Source organism: Aedes aegypti, chromosome 2 (assembly GCF_002204515.2).
Source record: "Aedes aegypti strain LVP_AGWG chromosome 2, AaegL5.0 Primary Assembly, whole genome shotgun sequence".
NCBI classification, from domain to species: Eukaryota; Metazoa; Arthropoda; class Insecta; order Diptera; family Culicidae; genus Aedes; species Aedes aegypti.
Genome location: NC_035108.1, coordinates 367,334,158 through 367,354,121, shown reverse-complemented (window position 1 = coordinate 367,354,121; position 19,964 = coordinate 367,334,158). Strand labels below are relative to the sequence as shown.

Below are 19,964 nucleotides of genomic sequence, written 5' to 3'. Positions count from 1 at the left end.
GTTGTACTTATTGGTGGATGGTGTGAAAATCTGAGCTTTGAAAAGCTGAGGACAAACTGTTCCAGGACATCCCAAACTGCAATAACAGCTTCAAGGAGGCCAATATAAATTCCATCAATTTAAATTAGAAGACACTTATAGATTTTCAACACAGTAAGACATAAATGATTATAGACGAACGTGATTTTTGTCTATGTCCATCGTTGGTGGAAATAAAATTTCGTCAGAGGTGATAATCTTTCTTGAACAGCTTGTTAAAAAAAAATACAAATCTAAATATTCACTAAATATGATTTTTACCACGAACAAAATAAAGATTTTTCTGAATTCACAATTTCCTTCCTGAAAAATAGTTTCAAAACTGTCACTGAGGATGACCAAATTGGAAAATGGAATGCGTGCTTCTTTCCAAAGGTTGAAATAGATAGCGGAATTTGGGGCAAATGTGCCACCTTAAGCAAATTGTTCTCTAACTTTGTCTAAAGCTCATAGAATCCACCAATTTATCCTCATGATGTTAGTTTTACATCTTTTCATAACCACTGTGCCATTTAAAAAGAAAATAATTTCAAAAAGTATTAGTTTTGGAGCTTCTCAAATATCATCCAAAATAACCTATTTTTCGACACTATGGGGCAAGTGTGCCACCCATATGGGGCAAGACGGCCACCATATGAAAATCGTATATAATTCCACTTGTAATAAAATTTTCTTTATTTCCTATTAATAATACTTACAAAGCAGACGCTAATCGATAATTAAAACAAGAATTAAGTTTACCGTGATAAGGGGATGCTTTATAACAGGATTCAAAACATGCGTAACTCCCTATTACTCAATCCGAATAACTAAAATGGTTATTTTTGTCTCCATTCCATACAATATATGTATTACCCTTATATTACGGCGAATATGTATAATATTAGTCTAGATCAACACTAAATAACGGTAAAATATTGATGTTGATATGTAAAACTGTACTTAATAAGCCGAAAAACGTATTGAATATTGAATATTCTGAGAAAAAATCACTTTAGGGGGCAAACATGTCAGTTATTCCCCTACTATACTTCAGAAATTACTACTGGTGCCTCATTTTGGTTTATTATTATGATTCTGTTGAAGATGTTTACATTTTTTATAAATTTCACTCCAACAATTTTTGTTTACCAAATAGGTGGCACACTTGCTCCAATAGGTATACATTTCAACCAAACTGGATTTCGTTGGTAAAACTAAATACTTTTTTGATTAAAATGCCACAATAACTTACACATTTGAATAGTTTCACGATGTACAGTACGTTAGAAAAATCTGTTAATAATTGACCTTTCACCATGCTATTTAGAAACAACAAAATCTTATAAAATTCCACTCAAATTTGGTTGTCTTAGCACAAGTCGCTGTAAATACGTGAAAAATAGAGCAATTTTCATCATATTTTGATCATTGTATTGTGAACTATAAGGGAACATATTGTTAAGCTCAAAATGAAAATATTTATTGTAGTTTTTATAAAAAGCAGGGGTGGCACACTTGCCCCTATGGCACACTTGCCCCAAAGTCCGCTAATGTTGAAAAGTACACTCCCGTGCAAAAAATTGGGTTCCCCCCTAAAAAAAACATACAAAAGTGATTTGTTCATATCTCTGTAATTACACGTCTTATTGAAACTCTCTATGGCGCATTCGAAAGGCAATAAGTCTTACTTCGTAAGTATTTTAACAAAAACCAACATTCAATTTTGTATACTAAATACCAACAAAAATTGTGACATTTTTAAAAAAACACACTGAAAAAACATGGCTAATTTTCTCAGGATTGGATAGACCAAAAATTTAAATCAATATGTCATTAGAATAGTAATCTTATATTCTTTGAAGAGCGCTCACAAAATTATAGCGGAAAAATCTATCAATGAAACAGTTATTCAAGTCATCGTGCAGAAATTCGGGCCCACCCCTCAGTATGATGTATCATGCAAAAGTTTGGGTTTACTTGTCCACTTAAACCTACTTAAAACACCAAAATCTGTAAAATCTCAAACCTATCATGCGCACACATACTATTTGCGTTTGAAAAAGCTATGAGCTATTAAAATCGGTTGAAAATGGCAGAGATATTGACAAATTGATTTGTGTGCGACTCAGGTGGACCCAAACTTTTGCACGATACATACATCATACTAAGAGGTGAACCCGAACTTTTTCACGATGTCTTGAATGACTATTTAATTGATTTTGAATAATTTTTATATATATCACGCCAAAATTTTGTGATCGCTCTTCAAAGAATATAAGATTACGATTCTAATGGCACATTGATTTAAAAGATTGGTCGATCCAATGCTGAGGAAAGTACCCATGTTTTTTAGCGTGTTTTTAGAAAAATATAACAATTTTAATTAAAAATTTAGTGTGCAAAATTCAAAAAATGTTTTTGGAAAAAATACCTACGGAGCAAAAATAACTGATTGCTCGTCGAATATACCATAGAGAGTTTCAATTGGGCATGTTATCACAAAGATATTGACAAAAAGCTTTTGAATGTTTTTAAGGGGATGAACCCAAACTTTTGCACGGAAGTGTACTTTCATCGGCTTCAACTTTGCATGAAATAGTTTTTATGAGAAATGACACATGATATGTCATCACATCAGATTTTACTAAACTTGTATTATATATATGCAACATCAAAACAACGGCAATAATCAATCTCAGCTACAAAAGGATCCAACAATGAAACTTTAGAGTCACCAGCTATATTTTCATTTTTTTTATTATTATTTTTATAACTTGTTTCTTTGTAATTTGTTTTCCAGTACAGTCTTCTTTCAGTAACTTCTACAGCCATAATCTAGAAAAACCTTTCAGGTCAGCAAATCACGTAATTTCTGATTATGTGTACTCAGCAGAATCCAAACAAGTCCGTTTACTGAGTACTGCGCTATTCATCATAGTCATCAATAAATTAGTGGCTCATTTCCACAACTGCGTTGAGCAGTATTGACTTTTACTTCTGGAGTTAGAAAAAGTCAAACAAGAAACAGTCCAGCCACAATCTCGCACCCTTCCACAATTTGGTGCCCAGCTCTTCTCTATCCGAAAAATGGAATGTCGCCGGATGCGACAGCTGTTACATCGAATTTGGTCAGAGCTCACAATGAAATATCAGTGGCTTCCGGTGGGTGAGCTGCGCGGCAGACAGATGGTACAGTTTGGGTTGGATTAAAATTCCGATCCCGTTTCCTGCCCCTTCGAAACGAGCTAGTTGTCACTAGGATGGCAACTCGTCAGTCAATCTGAAACTCGCTGAACCAACCGATGGATGAGTGACGGTGTTGGACCGGGCGAGCGTCCTCGGTTTGTTATCGTCAAATTTGCGCTAGGGCGGAGAAATCGGGACAATCAAATTATGGACTTGATTTCATTTGAATAGGGCTGCAAATGCTAAATTCAGCATGATTTGATGTATGTTACATATTTCGTAATCAATCTAAAGGAGGTTAAAATTGGTATTCACAGATATAACGTCCGTTTTATATATCATTTGAAAAGTGCATAGTGACAATCAGAGCTGTTAAATTTAAGAAAAAAAAAAAAATAAATGCTTTTGTAGAATATGCTATTAGCTAGATGACCAAGTGTAAGTAATTCAAAATTGGTATCGGAATCCGACATTATCCACGGGGATTCAAATTCAAAGTCATGAGATATTCATGTCCTTAAACAGCATCGGTCCCAATATACTTTAATAAGAACCCATTCTAAATATCTACCAACTTTGCTCTCTTAAAAATATACCTTCAACCGTGAAATGATGTGTATCAGCTAACAGAAAAGACGTTGACAATATCCATCAGTCAGCGTGCGTTAAATATTTATGAGCTCATTTTTCCGCTCCATGTAGGATTCGCTTCATCACTTCACTAGAAGCGGGCAGCTACCTATTTGTCTGAGTGACTAACTGAAGAAGCAGCGGAAAATTGACGCTGAAAGTTTTTGGACAAGTGCGTCTGGGCTGGGTGATGTAGGGTGGCAGATTCTTCTTCGTTTATTTTTCGGGAGAATTTTCCAACGCAAGTGAAATCAACGACGAGGACGACAAATGTTGAACGCATTTGTTGGGTGGTCGTACTCAAGTAGTAACAGTTTGTCAGCTTGGCAATGTTGATGATGGTGATGGGTATGGCAAAGGGCAGCTGAAGTCAATCAGTGAGTTTTGGAAACATTTTTCACAGATGACGTCGCCGTTTCGGGGCGTGATGATGAATTAAGTTAGACGTGGTGGCAATTTATGTGGTGAGGAGATTTGTTATTGGAAAGTTGCTCAGATGATGTGAAACAATTTTCATATCAGATGGTGATTTGTTCTATGGTTCCCTAGCGACTTTATGTGGTGCCATTCAAAACCATACAATATAGGTCTTCAGCTTCCAAAGTGAGCGAAATGACGGTGGTTTCTGTTCTACATCATGTTAAGAATTCTTTTGTAAAGACTTGGCCAAAAATATTCACAAGTTTTTTGCAAAGAGAACGTAAAAAATGTGCAAAGTAGACCTTCGGTATGGATAGTTGAGAAAAAAAAAGATGACCAGGACTAATTATCCAAAGCACAATAAATAGAAAATTATTAGTTGCATCGTAAATTCTCCCTTCTTTTGTAAGATTATAGACCTTTTGTTCCTTTTTAACTATCTATTTCATCTTTTGTCTTCTGATCTTGAACAAACTGCCCTGAAAAGTTTGGCGTCAACTAATGTGTCGACCTTTCATCATAGGTTTATTTTAGCAATATTTACAATCTCGTTCCAGTGTAAATCTATCAAGATTCTACGTAGGAAAATGGCAGTTCAAAACGTTTGAATTTTTAATTATTATTATTTTTAATTGTAACTTAAATCCCATAACTTCTTTGTTTTAAAGCACACAATTTTTTAACTTCCGTACGTACGCTTCTAATTAAATAACCTATGCCACATGTTAACCCACCTGGTTCCGTAGCGACTTATAAGTTCCATTTAGCTTAATCTTCCTTGTGCATTGGGGTCATTTGGCCAATCGGCACGGAAAAGGAGTTGTTACTTTGTAGAGAAAAGAGATAAAAATCTGAATAAAAATAAAAATTTTCTGGCTTTTCCTAACTTTTAAAAATTAATATTTTTGTGCCCAAAGAAGCTATCAGCAACCAGGATAGGGGCTACTTCTCAGCTTAGTGTTGTTATGAGAACTTCCGCAGTTATTTATTGAGAGCTTCCTTTGCTGATTGACCATTTTTGCAAGTGTCTATCGTGTGGCAGGTACGAAGTATGCTCTTGTAAGTCGAGAACATTTCCAATCTAAAAATATCCTCGACCGGTGAGATTCAAACCCATGCCCCTCAGCTTGGTATTGCTGAAAAGCTGCACGTTTACTGCTACGGCTGTATTGGCCTACCAAACATAAAATTATCATACTCGAATACCATTTCCGTTACGGCCAAACTAGAAAAAAATGTCATATGTCGGAAAGTCATTATTCTTGTTTTTCGCCCGTGAGTAAAACAAAATATCGCTGATGAAGTATAACTTTTGACTGAAATAAAACCTTGGGACCAATTCAATTAGGGCTCCAGGAAAACCCGTAGAGATTCCTTCAAGAATTTATTTTAAAGTATCTTCAAAGACGATGGAGGAATCTTCGTCCAGGGCTTTTACCAGAAGATCTTCCAAGATAATCTCTACCGTCTCTGGCGGTTTTGTCAGAGATTCCTCAAGGAAAAAACTGTTGTTAGCTCTCAGATGTTCTAAACCAGTTCCGAAAGGGCTTCAGAAATACCTACAAGAATTTGTTCAGGAATTTGGCCATGAGTTCCTCCAGAATATTTTTCAAGGATTAATCCTGGAATTTTTGCAGGGATATTTCTATTCTAAGGATTTTTCCAAATAATCCTCCAGGGGTTTCCCTAAAAATTTCTCCAGAAATTCGTTTTAAGCCTCCTAAAAATCCTCCGGAGGTTCCTTCAAAAATTTCTCTACAAATTCCTACAGAGATTCACCCATGAACTCCTCCAGAAATTTTATCGAAAAAAAAGGAAGATTTCCTACAGGGTTTTTTTTAGAGATTCCTACTGGAACTCCTTTCCTGAAGTAGTTTTTTTTAGAAATCCCTGGATAAATTCTATGAGGGATTCTTGTAGCAATCCTTGGAATGACCTCTAGAAAAAAATGTGGAAAAGTATATAACAATTCCAAGAAGAAACCCGGGTTCAAATCCTGGATGAATCCCTTGAGAAATTCTTGAAGGAGCCTATGGAGGGAATCCCGAGGAAATCTCTGATGGAATTCCTGAAGAAATCCCTGGAACATCAAATATGTTTTTTGGTTACTTTCCAACGTTCTTTTTTTTGTTTTCATTTTTTATTATTTATTAGTGGTCCCGGCAAACTTCGTCTTGCCATCAAGTAGGCTGTTGAAAAACGCTTTTGATCGTCCCATATAAAATGACAGTTTCTTTTGCACTCGTTTTTTCAACTTTCCCGGTGAATATCCTGGGATATTTATACACACAAACACGTCGGAACCCTTGACGAACAACACTGAGAAAGAATCATTCAAATCCGTTGACCCGTTCGTAAGCCATTTCGTGACATACAAACACCATTTCATTTTTATTTATATAGATAGATATATAGATATATAGATAGATAGATAGATAGATTCTCCTATCAATAGAGAAAAGACTTCTATAAACCGGAAGTCTTTCCATTTAGCAACAAAATAATTCGTGATCAAACGTCAACATCCCACCGCAAAATCGCTAGTGTTTGGAGGTGATGTTAACCTCCAAATTGCGAAATCATCACCTCCAAGTTAGTTCTTATACCCTCCGTTATATGAATTATGGTGGCGCGTCGATCGTCGCAAGTTTATCGTTAAACAGTCAATATACCCAAGGAAACTGTGATTTGGTACTCCCCTAGGGTTGCAAAATACACTTTCTGAAACACCGTAACCAAAACAAGGACACCTTAATAAATAAAATACAGTTCGAATATTTTTGTATAACACCAAATTTTGATTGAAATTGGATAACTTTTGAAACACAACCACCATAATAATTATGTTCATTCCATTCCAGGGGAAACCCAAAATATAGTTCCCTTAATTTAATATGCCGAATCTCGGCTAAATTCAACCAAGATGTGGACAGCCGAGTAGTTGGCAAACAAAGTTTATGAGATCTCAGGAAATAAAATAAAAAAAAATTGTTGCTAAACGTACATACTGTTTTTTTTTTACAGTATCTTTCCTATTGATTGTATATTCTACGAATCACTAGTGAAAGCTATTCTTCGACCACAGCGTTACATATGGTCGAAAACGTTAATCAATTTTCAATCAAAATGTTCCGAGTATGCCTAGGAGTGTGCGGTCATTAGTTCGTCACGCTAAAAACTGCTATACAATTTATGTTTATACTGTTGAAAAAACATTTACTTGGTCTTATTGATGCGTAAGTTTTTCAGAACTTTTGTTTTAACTAACATACGATCAGAAACTATCTAATTCAGCTGATTTATTGTACTTATTGCCTGCATCAAACTGCAGAAGCTTTGTGTGAAGCACTGGTAGAAAAAATTGTATTCAAATTGAATGACCAAAATGTTGGAGACCGCACCCTTAGGTATAATCTAGTCATCTACGCTAAAACTAATCATTGTTACCGGCTTGACAGCAGACAATGAGCAGCAGCCTTCTGGACAAGTTGCACCAAAAAATATCTCAATACATTTTGTTGAAAAATCGACAGCTTCGGCGGTTTAGCCGACTCGTGTTGGATTGCGAATTTCTGCGGTTTGCCGAGGTTATCGAAGACACGGAACACTTCTTGGAAGATTTTATCCGCAATCTAGCACTATTTCCAACTGGAAACGTTTTCATCACTAGTATCGGTCATCGGATAAAGCGCCTCTGTGGCGCCAGGGATCACTGTTTACGGAAGCTAGAAGGTTTTGAACGGGTCATCGTGGATTGCGAGGACGCCTTGGTCAAAAAGATCTTCTACCAACGGTTGCATAGGTTAGTTCTTTTTTATAAGTAACTTTGAGAAATGGAACTTAACTTTTTCGATTTTCAGGACCAAGCACGCTTTCCAACAACAGTTTCGTACCTATCGGAAGGAAGTGGAAGATTTTCTACTGCAACTTCTTGATATCAACCAAATCGCTCAGTACCAAAACCAATTCAACCGCACTTGTTTTCTTTATTTGACTGTCCTCAAGAATCACGACAATATTCGTCATTTATTCAGAGAAGAATTTCTGAGGTTCCACGCGATCTACAACATTTCAAATCTGAAACTACAAACACACGAACTTTTGCTCGATATCCTCGTCCGTCACCTGCATCTTTTTGACGAAATGGCTAGCTCCGAAGGGTCCTCAATTGAATCGATCCGTGATCGGCTGAATCAGGAAATAATTAAATCTCGCACCGATATCGTTATCCAAGAAGCGGAACTGACCGAACTCCGGCAGGAGCTGTTTCCTTCGGAGGTCAGTTTGAAGGAACAGCGACATGCGGCGATCGACCGATTGGAAGTTCGGGAATTGGATTTGGAGCATCGTATCCGCTCAATCGATGTGTTGCAATCCGATATCCAAGGTCTGGAAGCTCAAGTGGCTCGGTTAATCGAGGAGCGTGAAAGGGTGCACGAACAATTGATGGAAAAACGCGACGCTTTGCGTTGCGGAATACGGGAAGTTGTTCGTTTGGAGAAACTGATCCAACAAATCGAGAAAGAAATATCCGATAGAATGGTGGCATTTCAAAAGCATTTGGAAGAACTGGAACTGAAAAGAATAGCTATTTTGGAAGATGAAACACTGACGGAGGAGGAAAGAGCAAGACTACTGGCTGAACTGGATCAGGAAATCGCAATGATACGAGAGAAGCACGATGAAGATCAGAGGCTGCTGAAAGACAGGTGTGAAGAGCTAAAGGCCATGTCGAGGAGTGTAATTGAAGGTTTGGATGGACTCCGAGATGAGTTGATGCAGAAACACTTGGATGAAATCAGGGAACTGGAGGAGCAAAAGAAGAACGCGACTCCTTCGGAATTGGAATTGATTAATGCAAGAATTGCAGAGTTGCAACGAGAGTTTGACGAGAATATGGCAATGTTGGACATGGCACAGGCAAGACGACAGTATTTCCAAGATGAACACGGAAGATACTACATTAGTGAATTTGGACAGAAGGTTTACCAGAGGGAATCGGGAGCTTCGGAGTACATTCTGACTGAGGATGGTCAATGGGAAAAGATCAGGAATGCTGTGGAACTGGAAACAGATGAAAAAGGGGAATTTTATATTGACAATTTTGGAAGAAAGATTTATACTAAACGATACTATGAGGATGAATACGGGAAATATTACATTGACAGCGAAGGAAAGAGGGTCTATCTGGAACCTTCTCTTGTCAGTGAGATTGAGAACAGCTTACAGCCAGAGGTAGAAGAACTTCAGGAAACTTTGGTGCTCCCAAGTGAAGATGAACAATCTACCGTTGAATCCGATTTGGGTGACACAGAGGAAGCGAAAATTAAACGTGCTGATGACATTAAATATGTGCAAGAAACTGTTGGTGTACCGCTGAGGAAAGGCCTTGCACTGACGTTCCTTCACCAACCGGAAGATCCGATTGAATTTCTAGCTAAATTTTTGGAAAAATACCACAATGATCAGCAAAAGGAACCCGAGAGGACAAGGTTGGTTGATGATGTTACAAAAATGAGAGAAGCTGCTAACTTTCCATTGGATCCAAAGGTCTGTAGTAAAATTTGGGAATCTAATGTAATACACCCGATTCTGTTTTTGCACGAATTTTTTTTTTACACGACAGTGCAAAAAAAAATGTCATATATTTTTTTCCGCCAAAACCTTATTTTTGCATGAGACGTCGAGAAATGGTGTTACTTTTTTGTAAGGTTTTTGAAATTTTGAACTGAAAAACTTTTTGCACGGTACGCATCCCCCGTGCAAAAACAGAATCGGGTGTAACTTGCTTGAATCGTATACATTTGATTTTTTGTTTTCTAGATCTCAACTGAAGATATGTGTTAAGCCCTTTAATCTGAAGAGTTATCCTGTTTTGACTTTCGCGCCAGCATTGAAATAATCATATCCGAATTTTGACTTTGTTCCATAGTAAATGATTCCTGGAACACTCGTATTGTCATATATCTATTTGTTTTTATTTGACTTATACAGAATCACGCAACGTACCTAGTAAATGCACCTACTTTCAATCATACTACCTATCAGGATAGATATGTTTTAAGGCTAGTAACTGAAGCATTGGTATCTGAGATTTAATCTTTACGCTTTTTTTTGTAATGGTATAGATGGATATACGGTTTGCAACGCCTGTAAGAAAGTTTCATGTCTTTACTACAGAATATGCCCTTCAGACATACAATTTCATTCGGGTTTTTCTAACCAAATATTAATTTGAACAACTGTAATTATTTATTTATTTAGTTGGTGTTACATCAATTAATTTGATAAAACCTCGTTAACGATGTTACGCCAATTTATGCTTAGCCAATGCTTAGTCCTGTTACCTATGGCCCGCCTGTGTCCATAATAGAAACGTTTTCAAGCACTGTTTCATTCAGTAGGAAAAGTAGGCCGTTATGTTGATCAACTTCTCAATGAAAAGTTGATTGGTTTGCAATCGAATTGCAAAAAAATTGTTTTTTACTTTACTTGCAATGAATGTATTTTAATTATCTTATGTTGGGGTAAAGCTATCAACTAAGCTAAGGCCCTCTCTTGTAGCTTAGGAAAAGTGATATGAAAAAACGAAACACTCAGGTCCATTCATTTACTTTTATTCAACAAAGAACTGAAAGAGATAAAAATCCGTTTTAGATGATTCCTATGGAATTTTCTTCAAGGAGCAACAATATAAATTTTTGCCCTGGTGTGATAAATTTTTGAAATGTCCTCCTTTGTCAAAGCCAGTAAAGCGATATGTCCTCCTTTCTGAAATATTCTTCTGGTAAGCGATGCCTCATGATATACTAATGTGAAAATGGCAGTTAATAACTGTGGAAGCGCTTATTGAACAAGAAGCTGAGAAGCAGGCTCTGTCCCAGTTGAGACATTACGCTAGAGAGAAGAATAATGTGTCATAATATTAAAACCCGTTAGAGTAACTGTTTTCCAGCTTCAAGAACCAAATAGTTATCTTGGAACTGCTACTTAGGATAGCAAATGAAGTACCCCCGGTAGATGTTGTGAGGACAAAGGTTATTTTGGATGTTATTTTTGGACTTTTTTTTGCACAAGGTCCATAATACGAGAAGCATCAATAACCGGCATCGACTCCCCAATCCTTTTCAATCAATGCTCGAAACATGTTACGAATACAAGAAACGATTTTTTGTCGTTGTCTATCAGGAACCTTTAGGTTGAGCTTGAGCTTGAGCTTGATTGGCCGCCCGTAGTTACTACTCCAGTATCGCCAGATCAGCTGCACTTACAGAAGGAACCAACCAGATGACTGCTTGGGATTAACAGACACCCTCAGTGTATAAGTGCTGGTGATCTTCTATTTTTAGGCAACAATGGTGCCTGCCACGTCAGAATGCAGACCAATGAGAGGAAGGGGAAGGAATTGATGATGCATTCAACTGGCGGTCAACGCCAGTTCATGCGGGAAGGGTTAGAGGGTGGGGTAATTTTTATGGCAGAGGGGCTTGCTGGTTTGGTTAGCATACTGACTATGTACCAGGCGTAAAGGAAGGCATGCTATAATGATGAACGAATGGAAGCGTAGGGAAACGGTTTATTTCTGTCCGTCACGGGTTCGAGCAAATGCTATGAACTGTGATAGATACATCAACTGTGATATATTGAGAGTGGTAGATATAAACAAGTGAAATATACAACTACAAAGTACGAGGAAAGGGACGGGCCTGGGATTGAACCCATGACATCCTGCTTATAAAGCAGAAGCGGTAGCCTTTAGACCACCAACCCCGTCATTGTCTATCAGAAACCTTTGAATTCAAAAATTCTAAAGCTACAAAGACAACTTTGTAGAAGATAATATCATGGGCGTAGCCAAAGTGGGCAGGGGAATGGTCACTGCTCCATTCCACCCCTCCTCTCAACTAATTGATAAAAATGTCAATAGGGTAGGTGTACCAGTTATGGACATAGTGGTTCCCTATTTCGCCATACGTGATTACTTTAATGTCATCAAATTTTGAAAATTTTTGTGCGTCATAGTAGTTAGATTAAAGATATATCTTGATGTTTAAACATTCAAAAAGATTCAAAATGTGAAATTTCTCAAAATTTCCCCTCTGGCCAAATAGGGAACCACTATGGCCATAACTGGTACACTTTCCCTATATTGTTTAAATTTTTCAAATAAAACTTCTGCCCGAGATTTTTTTAGTAACCAGTCTGAAAATGTTATGGTGTCACGCTCCTGGCCGTTGGGTTTGTTGAAGAATGTTGGGAGTCCATTAAAGATCTAGCGAGAAATCAATCAAAGATTTTATCAACACGAAAAAAAAATCGGTTGCCGGATTCATGAACAAAAAGTCATGAATTCATAAAATTTTATGTTTCATGATATCATGACTAAAAGTCATGAAATCGTGAGTATTATGCCAGAATTTGTATGCTCAGGGCGTTACACAAATCTAACTGTCACTTTCTTCATCTTAGTCAACGCGTCTCATGGCGATCGGTGATTTTGTCTAGTAGTTTTGTTTTTGAAAAAGTTTAAATTGAAGACACTGCTCTTCGGAACCTTGCCATCGTATCGTATTGGCGAGATTTCCGTAAGTTCCCACGTTGTGTCACGACACAATCAATCTGCCGGAGCTGTTAGATGTTCAAAAATATACTTACAAGCCTTCATCATGATTTTGCAGATCCGGGCAATGTTTGACTTTGAGCGAAGTTTTCGCTTCACAAACTCGTCGGCGATTTTGACTGTTCGGATGTGATGCCTTCCCTATGTCCTATAGCAGAGCAGCTCAAAAAAAGCCTTCGGCAGCCGGATGTTCCAGTTCTGTTTCCATATCCACAGTATTGTTAAGGAGTGTTCCATTACTCATGCAATCCACCAGCATTTTGTGAGCCCAGGGACCATTTGTCAAATCAATTGATGTTCGAAACAATATTTTGCGTACAAACCTAACCACTGAATGTTCGCGTTCCTGCTAAAGATTTGGCACTCGTTAGGTTGACAATTGTGGAATGTGTTCGTGGTTTATTACGAAACTACCGGCGCAAAAATCGCAACGATTTTAATTTTCATTGCATTTGTTTACCAATAGCAAATATAAACTGGGATCTAAATTGACGTATAATGTTCCGTTTTCATGAAATTAGTTCATGATTCAGGGATTCTGCTTCATGATTTCATGACTCAACTTTCCACTTTTCAGCACCAAAATCGGAATCATAAATGAAAGCCATCTAAATACATGAATAGTGCTTATGTTTTCATGAACTTTGTTCATGATATCAGATCCTGCTTCATGATATCATGACCGAAATTGCCACTTTTCGTATCAAAAATAGGAATCATAAATGACAGATGACTAAATCCATGAATAGCGCTTATGTTTCCATGAATTTTATTCATGGTTCCAGCACACATGCTTCACGATTTGAGGATTCCAGCTGACATTTTTCTTCGCTTTAAATTGAAAACGTAACGTACAGCCGGCGTTACGGTAAAATGCTTCATGATTTCATGACTTTTGGTCATGGTGTATTTTCATAACATGTGTTCCGTAGAACAAGGACTCTTCACCGATTCTATCAGCAGATCGCAAACACGTTACTTTGTGCGAAACAGCTATAAGCTATAAATTTTATTCAATTAGTTTTAGTTCATAATAGTACACATATTTCGGTAGCTTACATATTTCGGTCTAGAGCGTAATTTAAGTTCCTTGATGATGCCCTATTGTTCCTCAAGCACGTTTACTACAGTCTGTGATTTAGTTTTTAGGTTAGGAATAGTGTGACAATTCAATTTAGTGTAACTTACTTCTTCTGTGATATAAACTGTGATACTTTTAGATTTAGGCCGAATTTTACGATAGCGTGATTAGATTTTTTAGCAACTATAGAAATAAAGAATAAATTTTATCAACAAATTCAATTAACAATCAATTGTTCTCCTTACGCAACTCCTGATCGATTTTAGTGCACAAATGATAATGAGTGCAGTTTCACATTTGACAGGTTTCGCTGACAACTCTGTCAGTATGCGTTCACCCAGCAGTGCTCCCAGTTGGTAACATCCTCCCCCCCGTAATACGCAGTCTGTATTATCGCTTGACGGATTCTACGATCATTTCCTACTATGACTTCTCTTACACGGCCGCGGACCCATTCGTTTCGGGGCCCACCATCTATCACCAGAACTAAGTCTCCTACAGTAATCGCTCTTTGCTCTCCGAACCACTTCGTGCGTTTCGTCAATGTCGGCAGATATTCTGCAATCCAACGCTTCCAAAACATATCCAAATGCTGTTGCGTAGCGTTCCAGGTTGCCTCTACAATCGCCGCTGCTTCTCTGTGGTCCACCTTCGTAGTTTTTTCGTCGGATGATCGCTGCAGTATGTCGCCGGAGCTTCCCAATGGCAACAAAAAGTGATTTGGTGTGAGTGCCTCACATTCTGCTGATTCTAGCGGCATGTATGTTAAGGGTCGGCTGTTTACGATAGCTTCCGCTTCGGTTATTAAGGTTAGCAGCCCTTCATCAGTCAGTTTGCGATTGCCTTCATAGGCAGCAAACATCGCGGTTTTTACGGAACGCACCATGCGTTCCCACGCTCCACCCATATGGGGTGACGCAGGTGGTATGAACAGCCATTTCGTTGTAGTGCTAGTGAAGGTACCGGCCAAGTTTTCATTTATTTCTCGAATCATCTCTTGTTGTTCCTTCATCAATCGGGCGGCTCCCTTAAAGTTGGTTCCGTTATCAGTATAGATTTCGTTAGGAACACCTCGTCTACAGATGAAGCGACGTATGCACTCAATGCAAGATTTCGTAGTTAAGCTGAACACTACTTCAACGTGAACTGCCCGAATCGTAAGGCAGGTGAACAATGCAATCCATCTCTTCAAGTAGCTCCGTCCAACCTTCACCAAAAAAGGGCCGAAGAAGTCCAGCCCCACATAAGAAAATGGACGAACACAAGCGGCAAGTCGTGCTAGTGGTAATGGTGCCATCCGTGGAGTATATGGCCTAGCCCTTATGATTTTGCACACTTGACAGTCCTTGGTTACCTTCTTGACAGCTGGTCGTAGGCGGGAAACATGATAACGTTGCCGAATTTCGTTCACGACTGTTTCAAAATTGGCATGATGGAACTTACGATGGCAGTCGTCAATTATAAGGAGTGTTAGTCGATGTGTACGTGGAAGAATTATTGGGAATTTCATCGATTGCGTCGCCTTATCAGCAGCTTTTATTCGGCTATCAACTCTCAGAACTCCTTCATCGTCCATGAAAGGGCTCAAAGAGTGGAGAGGGCTTGATGTTTTCAAAGGGTTCTGGCGATTAACCGTCAGAAGTGCCATCTCATCGGGATAAGTTTGCCATTGTACCGATTTGTATAATGTTGTTCGCGCCAAACGTAGCTCATCCCTCGTGAGTATCCCATGTTCAGTATTCGTACCAGCTCGTTTCAACTTGAGGTTGTTGATAAATCGCAGCACGTAGGCCATAGTTCTCAGTAAACGTTCCCACTTTGAAAATCGTTGATAGTCGGCTACTGCGCCGGGTATGATGATTTCTCGATGCGAATGACAAGGACGCAATTCTTCTTCTGCTACTGCTGTTAGCTGCACACTTCGTGGACGCGGCCATTCTTCTTCGGGTTTCCTTAGAAATTGTGGACCTTCAAACCAGCTCTTCTCCGTTTCCTCAAAGGGCCCTTTTCCCCATTTCGTTGCAGTATCCGCTGGGTTCATCTTCGAAGGCACCCACTTCCAGTCGTCAATGTCGGTTAACGTGAGGAGCTCCCCAATTCTGCATGCCACATATTGTTTGTAGCGTCGATGGTCTGAACGTATCCAGGCCAAAACAGTTGAAGAATCGCTCCAGAGGAATCGCTTGGAAATTTCTACGGTGTGGCTTTCTGTAATGAAACGCATCAACCGCGCTCCCAGCACTGCTGCTTGCAGTTCTAGTCTTGGTATCGAGAGTGGTTTAAGTGGAGCAACCTTTGCTTTACCCGCAACCAAAGCGCAAACCGGTATCCCCTCGGAGTTGAGTGTGCGAAAGTAGGCCACTGCTGAGTAGGCGACCTCACTCGCGTCTACGAACACGTGGAGTTGTAATCCTCTGTAACTGACGGACGTTGCTTGTTGAAAATAGCATCTGGGAACGTGTATGTTGTTGATCCTTTTTAACGCCTCGACCCATCTAATCCATCGCTCCCATATGTCATCAGTAACAGGTTCGTCCCACTGAGTTCCAGCTCGCCAAACGTCCTGTAGAAGAATTCTGCCATGTATCAGGACTGCGCTGAGCAACCCCAGCGGATCAAAAAAACTCATGAGGCATCGTAGCATCTGTCGTTTGGTAGGCCGCCTGCTGGATTCCATTACTTCTCGCACTTCTTCTTTGATTTGGGTGGAAAAACAAAGAACGTCATCCTTCGTGTTCCACAGCATCCCCAAAACGCGCTCACAATCGGAAGTCTTATCCATGAACAAACTTTTCGTTTCCGTCGCTGCATGCGCTCCCAGACTTTCCAGTACTTTTTGCTCGTTAGACAACCAGTTTCTCAAATGAAATCCTCCACGGCTGTGGACCATTTTCACTTCTTGCGATACCCGTGAAGCGTCTTCAGCGTTCTCGAAACTGTCGAGGTAGTCGTCTACATAATGGTTATGTATGATTGCTTGTGCTGCCTCCGGATACAAATCGGCGAACTCTTCCGCGTTTTTATTCTTCACGAACTGTGCGGATGCTGGCGAGCAGGACGAGCCGAATGTCGCGACGTTCATGAGAAACACCGAAGGCTGTTCAGATGAATTCTTGCGCCATAAAAATCGTTGGGAATGTCTATCAGATTCTCGTATTCCAATCTGGTGGAACATTTCCTGCAAATCCGCTGAAACTCCAACTGAGAATTGTCGGAATCGTGATAGTATAGCTGGTAGTGATGTTAGCTGATCTGGTCCTTTAAGAAGCAAGGAATTAAGCGAAATCCCATTCACAGTAGCAGCCGCATCCCATATAAGCCTTACTTTTCCGGGCTTCTTTGGATTGACCACTGCTCCCAGCGGCAAATACCAGATCCGCCTAGGATCTGCTTGATCGAGCTCTTCCTGTGTAGCTAGTTTTGCGTATGCTTTTGTTTGATAGTCCTTTATCTGCTGATGAATGTTCAGTTTAAGGTTTTCATCCCTATTCATCCTCTTCTCAAGGCATTCAAGGCGTTTCAGTGCCATGTTATAGCTATCCGGAAACTCGATGGAATCATATTTCCATAAAAGCCCCGTTTGGTATCTATCGCCCACGCGTTCAGTAGTTTCCTGAAGAATCACTCGTGCTCTTTTATCATCTGTCGATTCCAGCTCCACTTCAGCTTTTGTTCCCATATCTTCTAAGGAGAAGTAATCTTTCACAATATTGTGTAAATCACGATCAATCGTGCAAGCACACACATGTAGATTAAGTGAGTTCGACGATGAAGTGTAGTCTGTTCCGCCGTATATACACCAACCTAATCGGGTCTTTACTGCAACCGGATCATGACGGCGCCCTTCCTTCATTTTCAGCGGCACCGTCAAATTCAAATTGTCAACGCCGATCAGTAATCGTGGTACTGCATTCTTGTAGCTGGCTATCGGCAGTCCCTCCAAGTGCTGGAACGTCTTCACAAGATCATCATAGCACAAAGTCTGGCTAGAGAGACCTAGCTTTTGCACGGTGTGTGCTACCATACCCATTCGTTTTTTGTTGCCTGCGCCAGACACGGATAGCTGTACTTCCATTGAACTCGATTCCGTTCGCGACATGTTTGCTGTCCAGGTCAAGCAGAGTGGCATTGACGTCCCGCTAACTCCCAATTCTTCAATCAAATCTTCCTCGATCAATGTGAAGGAGGATCCATCATCCAGGAATGCAAACGTCGTCACAGAAGTTCTTGGTCCATGCAATGTGACGGGAACGACGCGGAACAAGGTAGATTGCGTGGTCGGACGATGTGTGTTGTTGCTAGCGGTCCCTTTTGGTGTACTCTCGTTCGACGGTCGGTTACTTCTGTTTGAATGTAGCAATGGATGATGATAAAATTCACAGCCTCCTACGCCACAACGTCTGGCGTAGCGGCAGCTCCTTCTCCCATGGGCATTCAAACAATTGCGGCACAATCCTTTGGACTGGACACATTTCCATCGACCGTCCACTGAAAACGACTTGAACAAAGCGCATTCCAATACACGATGGCCTGATTCTTCACACACACAACACATTTTATCTTCTCGCACCTTTTCTTCACCATCCGCATCATGCGCATTGATGTATTCTTTCTGCTTGCCTTTGAGCCTATCCGTTGAACTAGACTTGAAGCTCCCAGCATAAGAAGTCACCTTGCTCGCTGACACCACAATAGACGACATAAATACGCCAAAGCTTTGAAGATTTACCTCCGGACACTTCTGAAGAAACGTTGCCCATTCCATCTTGGTGTGAGCGGGAAGCTTCTCAACCAGTTCCATTAGCAGTGTTGGGTTTGAAAGATGGGTGTGTTGACCAGCAGCTTCTAGATGGTCACACAGACTTTGTACCGCCATCCCAAACTCGATGAGCGTTTCCAACTTCTCCGCTCTCGGAGCTGGTACGGACCGTACCTTATGTAGAAGAGCGCTTATCAGAAGCTCCGGACGTCCATAAAGCAACTGCAGTGTGTTCAGCACTTGCGGAACGGTATCTGGAAGAAGCAGACGGCTTCGAACAGCTTCATACGCATCACCTTTGAGGCACCGTTGCAATCGCGCGAGGTTCTCAGCACTAGTATATCCACACGCGAGCGTTGTATTGACAAAACTACTAATAAACATGGGCCAATCGGCGGGGTCGCCATCGAACGGAGGTAAGTCGCGAGGCATCACCTGCCTGGCGGCTAACTGCGAGGGGGTGGGAACATAAGTGGGCATACCCGAGGATCCCAAGACATTGATTGATCCCGGATACACGTTTGACTGAACGTTATTATTGGAATTATTGACATTTTGGCCCACTCCCAAGGCAATATCAATGTTGGGCAAAATATGTTGTACATTGTTGCAATCGGAAGCAGAATGCTGCTGAGAATGCTGTACAGTTCTAGTTGAAAGTGCCGGTCGCAAAGGGGCGCTTTTGACGTGTGGTGGCACTGTAGTGGCCGTAGCATGATCCAAATTTGTATTACAAAACTTCTTGGATAATTCTTGGATCCATTGATTGTAGTTGGAGGAAATGGTTTGATTTTCGAGTGGCTTACCTGGTGGCTTTTCGGGGGGAGGTGGGAGATCTTGTTTACCTTTCTGCCGTTCACTACCTCTTTCGGTCCCGATCCTGGTAGACGTTAGGTCTTTCGGTGCTGTTTTGGGAATCGCGCCTGTATTTCGAAAAGGTATCTCAGCTCCGGTGGTATGCTGGACACCTTTCGACGAGTTTGTTGCTTGAAGAGCTGCCTGGACTGCCGCCTGCACTGCTGTGTTGATAGCGGCTTGCAACGAAGATGACAATATATGCGATCCTTCCTGCACAGTTGTACGCCCCCTGAGTTCATCATCACGTGGGTTTGTGGCTGCAGCTGCTTCCCGGTCGACACCTTGACCATCGGCGCTATTCGCATTTCCCGCGTGCCTATCAACCCATTCAGCGGTTCGTTGTTTACCTTGTTGCTGTAATTGATTATTCCGTTGTTGTAACGTCTTTC

General features: G+C 40.2%; 2 protein-coding genes across 2 annotated transcripts in view; one reads left to right on the top strand and one right to left on the bottom strand.

The window, feature by feature from the left end:
• LOC23687858 (CD63 antigen) overlaps positions 1–19,964 on the bottom strand; it is a 246,870-nt gene that overhangs the window by 158,292 nt on the left and 68,614 nt on the right. The gene's annotated exons all lie outside the window — the stretch shown is intronic.
• Positions 7,230–10,223, top strand: LOC5577627 (uncharacterized protein PFB0145c). Its single transcript, XM_021846560.1, has 3 exons — positions 7,230–8,059; positions 8,118–9,807; positions 10,081–10,223. The coding sequence occupies exons 1-3, from the start codon at positions 7,722–7,724 to the stop codon at positions 10,102–10,104; spliced, it is 2,052 nt and encodes a 683-aa protein (XP_021702252.1). The 5' UTR covers positions 7,230–7,721; the 3' UTR covers positions 10,105–10,223.

Excerpts from the sequence above, each read along its gene's own strand:
- LOC5577627 (XM_021846560.1), top strand. The coding sequence starts at position 7,722 with ATGAGCAGCAGCCTTCTGGACAAGTTGCACCAAAAAATATCTCAATAC. Across the intron at positions 8,060-8,117 it reads TTCTACCAACGGTTGCATAG|GACCAAGCACGCTTTCCAAC; the intron begins GTTAGTTCTTTT and ends TTCGATTTTCAG. Across the intron at positions 9,808-10,080 it reads ACTTTCCATTGGATCCAAAG|ATCTCAACTGAAGATATGTG; the intron begins GTCTGTAGTAAA and ends TTTGTTTTCTAG.